General features: G+C 56.6%; 1 protein-coding gene across 1 annotated transcript in view; it reads right to left on the bottom strand.

Annotated features, from left to right (window-relative positions):
• EBF3 (EBF transcription factor 3) overlaps positions 1–3657 on the bottom strand; it is a 20003-nt gene extending 16346 nt beyond the window's left edge. Inside the window, exon 1 of the mRNA XM_044660312.1 lies at positions 3589–3657. Within this exon, the coding sequence (XP_044516247.1) occupies positions 3589–3657 (69 nt within the window). The remainder of the gene's footprint in view (positions 1–3588) is intronic.
• Between the last annotated feature and the right edge of the window lie 9823 nt (positions 3658–13480).

Raw genomic sequence — 13480 nt, 5'->3', positions numbered from 1 at the left:
GAGGAGGAAGGAGAAAAAGGAGGAGGAGGAGGAGGAAAAGGAGGAGGAGGAGGAAGAGGAAGAGGAGGAGGAGAAGAAGAAGGAGAAGAAGGAGAAGAAGGAGTAGAAGGAGAAGGAGTAGAAGGAGAAGAAGGAGAAGGAGAAGGAGAAGGAGAAGAAGAAGAAATCAATTCAAATTGGTTTCCTCATCCTACTTGCAGCCCTTTTCTTCAGGCGCGGATCTTTGCCGGCACCACAAATTAATAGGCGAGAATCCGTCCGCCGTCCCTCCCAGGGTGTTATTCAGCAGGCTGGGTTATCTGAGAAGCTTGTGGGCCTGGACAAAATTAATTTAAACTCTGCCTTACAGAACATGACAACAAACCCTCGGAGCCCCCGTCGGGGCACGGGATGCTCTTCGGGCTCCCGCCTGCCAACCCGGGTACCGACAGGGAGAGTCTCTGCTTCCTAACGAGTCGCCTCAACGTAATTAGTGCCACTCATTTGTCCTGAATTCAAATTGAGCTCGGACGAGGCTGCCGAGAGTAAAAGAGATGAATGTGTGAGCCAAATGCTCTCATTGAAGATGTGTCCGATTACGAGGCTGTTGTATCAGAAGTCATAAAACAAGCCTCCCTTGTGAAATATCTCTTTATTAGCCGTGCCATAAGATATTAACATTCCTCATTTAGTGGAGGGCCTTTTATCTGTTTCAAATACATTATTCGTCCTTTTAGAGATAAACTGTATTAATATCCATTTGAGTAGGCGACCGCGGCCTAATGCATAGTAATTTTTGTTGGAGAGCCTTTATTTTAGAATAAGAAAATTACACAGCAATAAAAGCTGAATGAGTAAGAAGCTCGGTTAGCAGGGAATCGCATTCCATGCCAAATGAGGCAGGCAATCAGACGGCTCTGAGAGGGCCAGAGAGCCGGTTATCACACGCGGGCCCGTCTCCAGAGCGGGTCCCCCAAAGAGCCTCTGACACAGGCCCGTCTCCTCCATGGCCGTGCCGGGCACGAGCCGCCTCCGGCCCAGGCCGATACGGCGTTAAATATCTCCGAGCGCCGGAGTTCATCTTGTTACTTTACAAGCATTCGAGTCATAACGGAAGAAAAGTCTAAATCTTGAAGCCGCTCCAGTGTGCCGGGGACTCATCACGGCACAACTGATGAAATCTGAACGCTCTGGTCAGGTCGGGTCAGGTCGGGCCGGCTAAAACGAACGTGGCCACAGCACGTGGCGCCGCCGCGCCCAGCACCCTCCTCTCTGCCGCCTGCTTTGTCACCTGGGCCTGCCTCCGGTCACTATTGATAAGGATCGGCTCTAGAGCAGAAGCCTAATTCAGTTAAGGGAGGGCGGGTGGTCAGTGGGGGGGGGGGGGCTGCCCCCAGAAGGGCGCCACCCGGCCCTGTTCACACGAGGCTCCTTTCTGGGGTGGAAGGTGAGTTCCTCGAGGGCGGGGCCGCCGCTGTTTTGTCGCCCTTTGTACGGAGTGCTGAGGAAGTGCTCACCGAGAGAGGCTGAGCAAGCTGGCGCAGATCCCGGCGTGGATTAGGGGCTGCGGCATCTCTTGTCAAAATGACGGGCCGAATCTGGGCCTTTTCCTGTTCAGGGCCTTCCACTCTTCCTCCTCCTCCTCCTCCTCCTCCTCCTCCTCCCATCTCCCTGATTTTTTAGGTCAGAAGAAGGTTGGATGTATAGAGAGAGGAGAGAAGAGAAGGGAAGGGAGGAGAGGAAGAGAGGGCCGGCCGAGTTCCTGCTGGTCCACCACGTCCGAAGGGCCAAAGCTTAATTGGGCCGGCCCCGAGAGGCCCTCGCAGAGGCGGGGGCATCCATCTCTCGGTAGGCCACGCTGGCCGGTCTGTCCATCTGAGCTGCCTTTAAGTACTTCTCTGGTCATCGTGTTTAAGTGGACAGCCTTGCTGGGGAAAGCGTGTCGTTAGCCTTTGTGGGAAGAGCCTCCTGCCGGAAATGAGCTCCTGCGGGCCGCCGGATAGCGGGCCTGCTGCTGGGGCAGGCGGGCGGGAGGCCGGGGCTCCCGGGGAGCCAGAGAGCCCAGGTTTGGCAGAAGTTTCCCTCCTGCCTCAAAAAACCTGCCTGCAATAATAAAAACAGGAAGACATTCATTTGCTCCCTTCCAGCTGCTGGCTGCAGCTATTAAGCGAGTCCTCGTTTCATTTCAATAATGATCATCTTCCTGTGACTTCCTAGTTCTGGGTTTGGCAGGAGGCAGCGAGGCTCCGGCTCCAACCAGACCCTCCTAATGAGGCCCTTTTTCACATTAGCCGCATAACGACATCATCAGAACATCTGCAGGAGAGCCTCCACGCAGGCCGGTGGGGTGGGCCGGGCCGGGGGCCGCGCGAGCCGCCTCCCCCCTCCCTGGCCGGGCCGGGCGGCCCGGGCCGGGCGTCTTGCAGGGGCCTGAGCGAGCGGCCCAGGTTGTAATGTGTAAAAATTAAATAAAGCATAATCGGATTGCTCAATACAGAGACATTCCTCTAGAGGGTGTTCCTGATTTCAGTGACAAACTGCTATTTGCTGACAAGTAGTTTACACATTAACCAGCTGAATCCGAGGGGGGAAAATGCCAATACCAATTAGATCACCTCGAGGTTATTAAATGTCCCACTGATAAGTAAGTAGGTGAACTTGACCAGGTGATAAAGACTGCTGCGAACCGCCGCCTGCGCCCAGCGCCGCCTCCCCGCCCGCCGGCCCGGCTCCTCCGCGCGGCTCTGCCTTCCCGACCGGCCGCCCGAAGACTGGCACGGAGCCTGGGTGGCCGGCCGGCGCCCCCCCGAACCCCATTCGACCGAGGCCGAGCATGCCCGCTCGCCTCCCTCTTCTGGCTTGAAAATGATGCTAAGTTGCCCACTTTATCATCCGCCGTCTCTCGCCAGAGCATTTCATCTCGGAGAAATTCAGATGCTGGGAAATTAAAATTTCAAAGATCGGCTGCAAAAAAAATCAATGGCGGGAGATCAATGCTCATAGAAATTTCATGAACTTTGAACTGACGCGGGCATGATGGGGGGGGCCGGGGTTCCAGGGAGCTGATTGTTCCCGGCCCCGACGAGAAGCAGCCGCCGAGCCGGGGACGGGGGAGGCCTCGGCCACGGGCTTTCGCTTTAATATTTTGTCGGACAAAAAATTAATTTTTCGTCCATCCCGGAACCCCCCAAAATGGAGGGGGAAAAGGCCGCCCGGCCGAGAGGCCTTGCAACGGGCCACTTCTTAAGACCACCTAATGGTTTGCGCATTAACACAGCCGCGAGATGAGGCCGGCTCCCTTTGCAGCCGATTGCAGGTGCAAATTAATATTGTAAAATGAAGATCAATACATGGACAGGGCAAAATCAATAGCGGCTAAATTATTGCTGCATTTTCCTCCTCATTCAAGATGAGTTGTGTTTTCCTCTCCCAGTCAATACTTTGCAGCTTTTCTCATTAATTTCTCAATAAATTTGGCAATGAATTTCAATCACAGAACTCGGCAGGCTGAGCCAGGCGGCGGGGAGGGCCTCGGAAACACAAAGGCCGGCCTGCCTCATTCATCAGGAGGAGCTCGGGAGGATGACCAAGGGCGCTCCCCGGCCTGACCCGGGACCACCGGAAGCACACGCACACGCACACGCACACACGCACGTGCAGGACTTCTCCAGGCTCCATTCTTGCACCAAGACGGCTTCCTCCCTGGCAAATCAATTCTGCTTGGGCCGCCCTGGTTCCTCCCCGCTACGGGGCCTTCCACGAGTTCAGGCACAGGCCGTCTAATCGCCGTGTCCAATCGGGTCACGGCAGGTCCACTCGTCGGCCACCGAACGCCTTTGTCCAGTCGGGTCCCGGCGGGTTCATTGGCGGCCGCCGAAGGCCTCCTCCAGCCAGATCCCGGGGAGCCATTTTCCTTCGAGTCCTCCCACCGAGGGTGGGCAAACATCCACTGTTGACTTCTAATTGGAACTCGAGAAAGAGCTCATTCACATCCGCGATATTGTTCGCCGCCGCTCCTCGGCCCGCCTAACTGGGCCCAGTGCGCAGGGATTGTCTCCCCATTCAGGAGCGCCTGGCAGCAGATAATGGCATTGTGGTGTGACAGCGAGCGCAGAAAGGGGGGCAGCTCCTCTTCCTTGTTGCAGAAAGAATGCCCTCACTGACAGCCATTGGATGCCATTCAAACAATTCTGTTTACATCCCTCGAAGAATACCTTGTTTCTGGCTTCTATGGGCTCGGGGAGGCCGCCGTCTACCTAGCCCAGCCCTGCCGGGATGGAGGACGGAGAAACATGGCGGACCGGCCGAGCCTCTCCCCGCGGGGATGGGACGCCTCCAGGGAGGGGGCGCCGGCTCGGCACCCTCCGGAGGAGAGGGCGGCCGACGCTCGCGGCGCATTTCCTCCCAAGCGAAGTCTGACCCTGACCGGGCCACGAGGCGAGAGCTCGCCTTCGGCGGAGTGAGGAGGCACCGAACCCGCCCCGCCATGGACCGAAGTTCCTCTCCTGCCTCAGTGTCTTCTGGGGCCCTTCGGGAGGAGGACCGTAAAGTGAGCCCGGAAAGGCTCGGCGTGATGGCAGGCGTCCTGGCAAACTGATCGGCAAATTCAAACAAAGGCCCTCCAGTGAAGAAAACGGGGGACGAAGTGTAAGAGGCCCCAACGAGCTCCCGAAGTTCCCCATTTTCATTTGCTCCGTGAGTGCGCGGGGACGGAGGATCCGGGGGCGAATCCTGCCTCATCTACTTGGCACTTGGGGCAAACCTCCTGGCCTCAGTTTCCCCCTCTGCAAAACGAGACGTTGAACGCCACCCTCTACTGTGTCTTTCGGCCCTAAATCTGCGGGCCGTGACTTCTGGGCGGGCTCGCTGCCTCCGGGGCTCCCCAGCCCAGCTCTTGCCCAAAGAGAGAGCGATAAAAGTCAGTGAATCCGTGGATACGAGCGCATTAAGCTCCTCCCGTGGACTCGGGGACACAGAGCGGGCATGTTTTTGAGGCAGAACCTGAATCCGGGGCTCTCCTGCCTCCGGGTCTGGTCTGCTAACCACTGGGCGGCGCTTCCCATGTTTATGTCCCAAACGGAGGCGCCCCGAAAGCTGTTGACGCAGAAGCCAGCGAGGCCGGGCACGTTGTGGCGCTTCTGTCCACGGCGCGGCGGGGGGGGGGGGCCCTCCCTTAGAGGGTCGTCGGCCGCCATTTGTCTCAGAGCCTGAGTGAAGGCTTTGTCAGTCAGAATTATTTCTCAGTTCAGAAATCTAAGTGTTGCTCCAAAGCCCGGGACGCTGCTCTGCCCTCGTCACCGGCTTTCTGGCCCGATTCTCTGGCCAAGGCGATCCTCGACAGGAATAAGTAGGGGTGCCCTTGGGGGTGCTGGGCCACGGCAGACAGAGCCCCAAAGCGCTAGCCACGGACGCCCGCCATGTATCGGCTCATCCTTGCATCCGGGCCGGCACACAGGGAGGGCCTCAGAAGTGCGTGTTCATAAGTGGCCGCTTTCTCTCACTGAACTAGAGCAGGCCAGAGGGACGTGGCGTAGGGGCGGGGGAAGAGGCCAAATGGGAGTAGAAGGGCCTGGAGCCGAGGGGTATCCCGGACCAAGCCCTGGGATAGAAGCCAATAAGAGCTGGGTTTGAATCTTGCCTCACCGCTATTAGAGAGGGAGGGAGCGCCGTGCCGAGCCTCGCCATGTCCTCCTGAGGGCAGACGATGCTATTATCCTCTTTTTGCAGCTGAGGAAACGGAGACGTTAAGGGACTCGCTCAGGGTCACTCTGCGATTAAGTGTCTGAGCCTGGATTGGAACTCGGGTCTTCCTGATTCTGGGCCCCAAGCTTGGTTTGCTACGCCACCCGGGTGCCTTTATATTTACTAGCAATAGGACACCTCGCCATTCGTTCCACTTGTCTGAGCCTCAGTTTCCTCATCTACAAAATGGGGATGATCATAGTAACAGGTAAACTTCCTGGAGATGGCGGGAGGATGAGATCAAAGCGAACAGAACTGCTGACTTATTATTAGAACCGCTGATTAGAGTTCATTAATGTTATCGTTTAATTTTCCGGGTGGGAAAAAGAGAGAAAGCAAGTGTCCCCCGGCCTTCCCTGGACACCTGAAAATGCGCCGCCTCCCGTGATCCCTGAACTTCCTGCCCTCCCGGCGGTGGGCGGCCGACCTAGTCTGCCCTGTTCTGGGGACTGCCAGGGTCAGTGAGGCCCATGGAGGAAGGCCAGCGCCATGAGGATGACGGGCGACAAGTCCGGAGAGGAGGCCGAGAGAAAGGCGAGGCCAATCGCTTCGCTTTTAGAGACCAAGAAACTGGCGGGCAGAGAGGAGGCCCGAAACCGCGGCGCGTTCCAGACCGCGTGGCCTGAGCCGGGGCTCCCGGGGCTACGAATCCGCGTCCTCGAGGGAGGAGGGGCTTCCGAGGGCCTCGGCAGCCCCATCATCCTCCCCAGAGCAGCCTCCAACAAACGAGCGTCCGGGGCAAAGCCTCGTCTCCAGGAAGCCTCTCACAGAAATGACGCCCACAGCGCGGGGCTGAGCAGGGGACGGCGGGCAGAGCTCCGGCCCCCACACCCGTCCGGCAAGCTTATGGGATGGATCCGAGGAATCCCATCAGCCCTTCTGGGGGGCCTGACGGAAGAGAGCTTAGAGGTCTTCAATGGAAAAGGAAGAACTTCTGCATGTTTGGTGGACTTGAAGGAAGACCGCGATGGCGGAGACTTTGGGAAGGAGACGCAGAATGTCCGCGCGGGCATCACGCCTCAAGGAACTGCCGGTGGAGAATTATTTGCAAAGCCCTCCAGATCCTCCCGATGTGCCGCGGCCTATCGTCTCCCGGGGTTAGAATCGGGCGCGTTCTCTAAGGAGCGCCCCCCCCCCCCCCCCGGAATGTACCGTAACTCCGCACACAAACCTCTGGTGGAATGAAGTGATTCCATTAACAGCATTTGAAAACCTTTAGATTGAAATGGAGAAAACAGCCCAGACGAATCGCGTTCGGGTTGGTTTTAAGAGATGTTTCAGAATAGGTAAAACACAGCATTTCACAGAAACCAAATTCTTCGGCCTTTTTCTTCCGCATTCTCCAGGACCAGGATAGCCCGCAGGACTGCGTTCGGCCTTTTCCTTGGGCCGCGTTCTTCGGGCACCAAGCTGGAGCCCGGACGCCCTTCTCTAGGAAAGCCGAACCCGAACCCGAACCCTCCCCAAAATGGTGGCTCACAACAAAAACACCCAAAGGCCTCGACCTGGGTCACCGCCTCGGGCCATCGAGGGTCAGCACCACCCGGTGGGCGGTCAGCTCCCAACGGCTTCCCCACCCAGACTGAGCCATTCCCTGCAGATCCCAGGAGAAGAGACGGGGACGGCCGCCCGCACTCGTCACGCCAACCAGGCCACCAAAGACTACGGACTGTGCGCTGGGAAAACACAGAATCGCCTGGCCTGGCCTGGCCTGGCCTGGGGAGCTGCCAGTGTCCCCTGTCCACGGGTGGGCGCCCTGGCCGCTTTGGCCGGAGCACCCTCGTTCAAGTCCGGGCGAAATCGGGGGCTGTACCCGAACACTCGGAGGATCAGAGATCTGGGGCTAGAAGGGCCTCGGGGATCGCTTGGCCCAATCCCGGGATTTTTCAGAGGAAGACACCGAGGCGTCTGGAAGCTGGATGACTCGCCCAAGATCACAAGGGAGGCAAAGGCAGAGCCGGCTCTCTAATTCGAATCCAGCCCTTCTCGCCCTGCTGGCTTTCATCTACTATAAAAATAAAGACCATTTTCATTCTTGATAACCCTCCGGGCACCTTCCGGCCCACATGCGGACATGGCCGTAGAGGCAGAAGGAGGCCCCTTGGACGCCGGCTCGTCCAGCCTGCCTAAGCTGCGGCCCACGAACTCGGATGGAGACAAACACGGCGTCTTTGTTTCCCCAAAATGACTTTCCTTTGTAGTCCTGTTGGACGCCTTTGCATGGCACGTGATGCATTTCAAACATCTTTTCTGAACCCGGATCTTTAGATTTCACCAGAATGCCAAAGGGATCTGGGACACACACACATGTGCACACACGTGCACACACGTGCACACACGCTCACACACACTCACACATGCTCACACACGCTCACACACACTCACACACGCTCACACACGCTCTCACACACTCACACACTCACACACACGCTCACACACACACACACTCACACACACTCACACACGCTCACACACACACACTCACACACACTCACACACACTCACACACTAAGAGCTTCTGATTCTAGACCGATACTTTCACTCTACAAAGAGGACACCGGCCGCCCCAGAGTCAAGGCCAGCTTCACAAGGGAAGGCAAAGATCAGGGCAGACATGGAAGCCCCTGCGTGGGCTGCTTCCAAGACCAGCAGAAAGAGCACGTGAAGAAGGCAAGCCGTGAAGGCCGGGAGAGCCTGGCACAAATCGGAGATCGACCTAAAAGTCTCTCCTTTTAGTTTTCTAAATACAACAAGCGCAGCAGCTTCTTCCCATCCTTCAGCTCTAGCGGTAAAAACATGGAGCGTCGTCCCCTCCCGCTGCCTCCTTCCTGCGCCTTCCTGCGGGTCTCTGCTCGGCCCCTGTCCCTCTCTGGGCCCCGTCCTCCCTCCCATCCCCCTGCCCTGTTCCCTACTTTAGAAATTTCAGCAATTATGAAGTGAAATCCAGATGACCCCTTTGTCCTTTTGGGAAGACGAATGGCCGCCTCGTCACCACTCCATTTTGTCAGGTTCGGTGCGGCCCAGTCGATAGCTTCACCTTGACATGAAAACTTTGTGATTTATCAGGCTGGCTGTCCTGCCGGAGTCACCGGAGCCGGCAGCGGGCGGCCAATCGGGATGCGGAGAGCGGACGTTGGTCCCAGCCACCGGGAAAAAAATCCAGGCCGCCGTGATGATAGACAAATGTGTCTTGTTAGCAACAGCCAAAAAGCGCTTGACTTGTACTAATAACAAAAAGGCCGCGCTGGTCACCGCGGGTCCAAAGACGAAGCACCCTGTCACCAGCCTGCTTGGGAAATTAGCAAATAATGTCCCTTTTCCTTGATAAATGGGTGACAGTTCTCGCTCACCAATCATTTTTTAACATTTTGATGCATGTCTATGATCCCGCCGGAGGAACAGAAAAGTTTACTGGCCCTCAATTTTCAGATGATGTATGGCGCACTCTAAATGTGCGATTTCGGTATGAGGTATAGTTCATTTTAAGCAATTCTAGTAAATGGGTGTCACTGATTAGGACAAATCGTCTACTTGGGCAACAGCACAAATGGTATGTCTCATTCCGAGGGCCTCCTCCGAGACGGGAAAGAAAGGGGACGGCGAGGACCAGCCCCGGCTTCGCCCCGAAGCGGCCCCCCTCCGAACGGGGCCGCCCGCCTCCGCTTCTCCGACGCCAGCCGGCTAATAAAGGGCACTAATTAGCGGGCCTTTCTCAGGCTTCGCGCGGCCTCCTACTAGGGACAGCCACGGAGAGGCGGGCAGGTGCCTCGAAGGGAGAAGGACTTCCTCCCCCGACTGTGCCCATGAGCACGGGGTCCGGCGAGGGGCCGAGGCCATGTGCCCAGAGCATCCGAGCCCGGGGGACGAGGAAGGCGTCTAAAATCACGGAACCGGGAGGGGTGGGATCCCACCCCCGGAAAGGGCCTCGAAGGCCATCTCGTCCAAGCCCCATATTTTACAGATGAGGACACGGAGGCCCAGGAAGGCCCAGTTACTGGCATAATAGTGACCCCGAGTCTCTTTTATTTTGCCTAACTTGAAGGCTTTAAGGTGTGGATTGTGCCCCAAAAAGGGGTCCACTGAAAGCCCTGAAGAGGCTCTTGTCTTTGAGGAAAGGCCAGTGGACTGACTCCAAGGCACGGTCAGCAGCCACGGGAGCAGGGGAAGAGGGAGCGAGCCCCATGGCTTCGGGAGGGGCCAGCGGGCACGTCTGGCCGCCTTCCTAACGGTGGAGGCTCCCGCCCGAAGCGCAGACTTGTTGGCTGCTTGAGGCCAAGCACCCCCTTTTCAGAGCGGATAACTGAGATAATCAGAGGGGGGTCCCCAGAAGGGAGGCGGGAGGAGCCCGGGGTTCAGCATAGTAAAAATAGTATGATTTGTGGCGGGCAATTAAGCATCATTTGCTCGGTGGCCACAAGTCATTTGTTTAGAGAGCACTGACCTAGGAGACAGCTAGTTTGCGTTGCCTGTGATGGAGAGGAGCCATTGACTCGGAGCAGGGTCCGAGCCCCAGTGATGGAGCCTCTTTGATGGCACACAAAAGGCCTTTCAAGCACTCAAGAACATGAGGCTCTTGAACGGAGGGATGTGGAGAGGGCCTTAAACGGTGCGACTCCCCCACATCGTGGGCAGACACGGGCAAGAAAACGGCTAACTGGAAGACGTCGGACAACGTGGCGAGGGGTGGGAGGTGCTCTCTCCCCCCCGGCCATCCCGCCAGGGGCATTAAAATACAATCTAACCCCCCCCCCCCGGCCACACACACACACACACACACACACACACACACACACACACACCGGCCACCCATGCCCCAACAGAAATACTCCATCAGAAAGAATGCAAACTGGGGGGTCGCTGAGGGAGTCGTGATCTCACGAGTCTGCAATTACGTGAAATCTTGGTAGAGAAATCGTCCTTTTTTGTCTGCTTCTAGAAAGCGTGGCCCAGGCCTGCGAATGGCGCTACGCCGTCGACATTCAAACTTCTTCGGCGTCCTCTCTGGCCGTGTTTACTGCTGACTGCCAATATCTCATTTAGCGGCTGGGTTCAGAGCATGGTAAATGGCATGTCGATGCCAAGTAATTTGTGATCGTTTCTTTAATTGAGCAAAAGAAATCTCGAAAATGAGGTTGGGCCAACGAAACATTCAGGTGAGGGAGGTCAGCTTCCAAAGCTCTAAATGAGGGAGCTGCGGAGCGGCCCAGGGAGCCGGGCTTCCGGGCAAGCCGCTCTCAGCCTCTGGCTTGGACTTGGCTTTCCTAGGAAGGCTGGAGGCATGGCGGCCACTTCAAGGCCCCTTGGCACACTTGCCACACACAGGTCTAGAAGTAGTTTGAGCCCTACCAGGATTCCAATTAGAAGCTTCCAAATTCGAATTTGTCTTAATCAAATCACACGATGCTGCTTCTATTTTCTAATTAAAAAAAGAATCTCTTTGATCGTCCCCAACAACTTGGGGTCTTTCCGCTAGGCTCCACGCTAGGACCATGCTTGCATGCCCCAGGTAGGATGACCAGGGAAAGGCCTCGTTTTCCCCCAACGAGCGTAAGATGTACTCTTAGACTCCACCCCGAAGCCAGCGCCAAAGCCACCATTTGCTAATGGCACTCTATTCACTTCTCAAAGCAGCCAAGATTGCATTCATTTCATTTTAGGGGCCTACCAGGTTATTTCGCCTCTTACCATCTAGAAGGCAACTTACTATTAACTGGCAATTACATACGGCATGATTGTTAATTTGGTTCCTCAGTGCAAGCTCTCTCTCTCCCTCTCTCTCTCTCTCTCGCTCGCTCTCATTTCCGACCTTCTTACAACAGGGGTGAGGCACGCTGGGAATACCAAGGGCTGGTGCAGAAGAGCCGGACGTGTCATTTGTGACTCATTCCTTTCATTCACCGCGCTAATCAACTGAGCTGCCACTACTTCCCGAGGTAACGGCAGCTTGAAAGCAAGGGCCAAAGAGGGATGGCTGCAAGGAGAGGCCTTCCCCTAGCACGAAGGGCAGTGCTCCGGCCCGGGCTTTCTGCTCTCATCTAGCTAATGGGGGCGTGGGGGGGGGGGCGGTTTCAGGGAAATCTGGAACTTTTCATATCCCTGTAAACAGACCGTTTACGGCCCACGTTCTTAGCTCTACTGGCCTGGGGACGCCGTCCGCCACGGGGGCTTCGTTCCCCTTCGGCTTTGTGGCCCTTTGGGCCACCCCATGCCGGGAAGGTTAAATGTGAGAGGGCCAAGCCAGACTCCGACCTGGTGGGGCGCTGATGGGAAACAGCTGCCCCAGGGACTGGGCCCCTCCCCACGGGAGACCACATCGTTTCCATCTTGGGCAGTACGGTGACGCTGGGCTCAGTTTTCAGTGGTGAGGGCAATTTCCCATGATTATCTCATTGTCCCCATCAATTTTGGAGCAATGCAAATCAGACAGAAGTTTCCAGGTCAGACAGGTTATGACCCTCCCTTTCCTCTCCTTCCCTCTCCTCTCTCCTTGGGCAGAGCCTCCCGGGGGATCCCTTACACACTGGGTTTGAAATGTAGATTCCCCTTCAACCACTTGGCTCGGGGAGGGGGAGGGGAAAGCCATAAATTAGCCTTTCACGGCCTCCCTGCTGAACTTGGGACAATTCTGCCAAACGGCGGCATTTCCAGGGCCCGGTAACTCTTGGGGAGAGACCTTGATGGGGAAAAGAACGCCACCCTTTACCCACATCCCCTTTGCCTCGGGTGCGAGTCTACAGATTCAGCAGGTGGAGGCTAAAAGACTGGGATTGCCCAGCTCTTGGAGTCAGTTTGGCCCAATGGAAAGAGCACTGGGTTTGGAGTTCGAGGATCTGAGTTCCAATCCTGATTCTGACCCTGATGACCCATGTGATGGTGGGTGATTGATTCACTTTGGTATGATGAGAGGGTCAGACGAGACGGCCTCTTTTGGCTTTAGCGCTCTCTATAAGCTGTGGTCTTACACGAGGATATCCAGACGGATCCAGGCGAACACTCTCTACTTAGCAAAGAATAAAATTCCGTAAAGAAGTGACTCAGATAGAAGATCCAGAAGGAAAGCTTCAGATAGAGAGCAACGATGGCGCTCACCATCCTGCACTAGAGCTCTCGGGTCCTGGGGATGCCCGACTATCCGTCTGTCGGTCAACAAGCATTCACGAAGCGCCTACTGTGTGTAAGTGGCTGCCAGAAAGCTAGAGTGAGAGATGAGCCGGGTGTGGGGGATGCTGGCCGGTGAACAAGGGAGTCGGACGTTATGATCCTATGCAAGTCATTTCCTCTCTCAGCACCTCGGTGTCCTCGGCTGGGAAGCGAGATCAGCCAGCGTCATCTCACATGGCCCTTCCGACCCCAAGATCCCAGGAACCTCGGAGCTGCTGTGCTGCCCGGAGACGGCCGGCCCATGCCAGGGCAGGTGGACCCGGGCAGTGTCCCGTTCAGCCTTCTTAGGGAGAAGACTCGGGCCCGCTGCTCCGCCATTCTTTAAGGGTTTGGGGTTTTGTGTTGTGTTGTTGGGGCCGGGGGGGGGGATTTCTTTTTCTCTTTCCTCTTGACTGCCTGGCACTCTTCTGGAGGGTTACGAGAACCCAAGGACAAACCATGAAATTTCTGAGCCAGCGGCGCGGTGGCAGCTCAGAGAGAGCCCCGGGAGGCCACAGAGAAGGCAGGTCCAAGGGGCCTGCCAAGAGGGTTTGCCATTTTGACTGGGGCTGCCGCCTGCCACCTGAGGGAAGGCAGCCAAGCGTCCCCTTGGGGCCTC

This window comes from Gracilinanus agilis, chromosome 2 (genome assembly GCF_016433145.1).
Source record: "Gracilinanus agilis isolate LMUSP501 chromosome 2, AgileGrace, whole genome shotgun sequence".
Lineage (NCBI taxonomy): Eukaryota > Metazoa > Chordata > Mammalia > Didelphimorphia > Didelphidae > Gracilinanus > Gracilinanus agilis.
The sequence above is the reverse complement of the archived record's forward strand: the minus strand, read 5'-3'. Positions and strand labels throughout refer to the sequence as shown.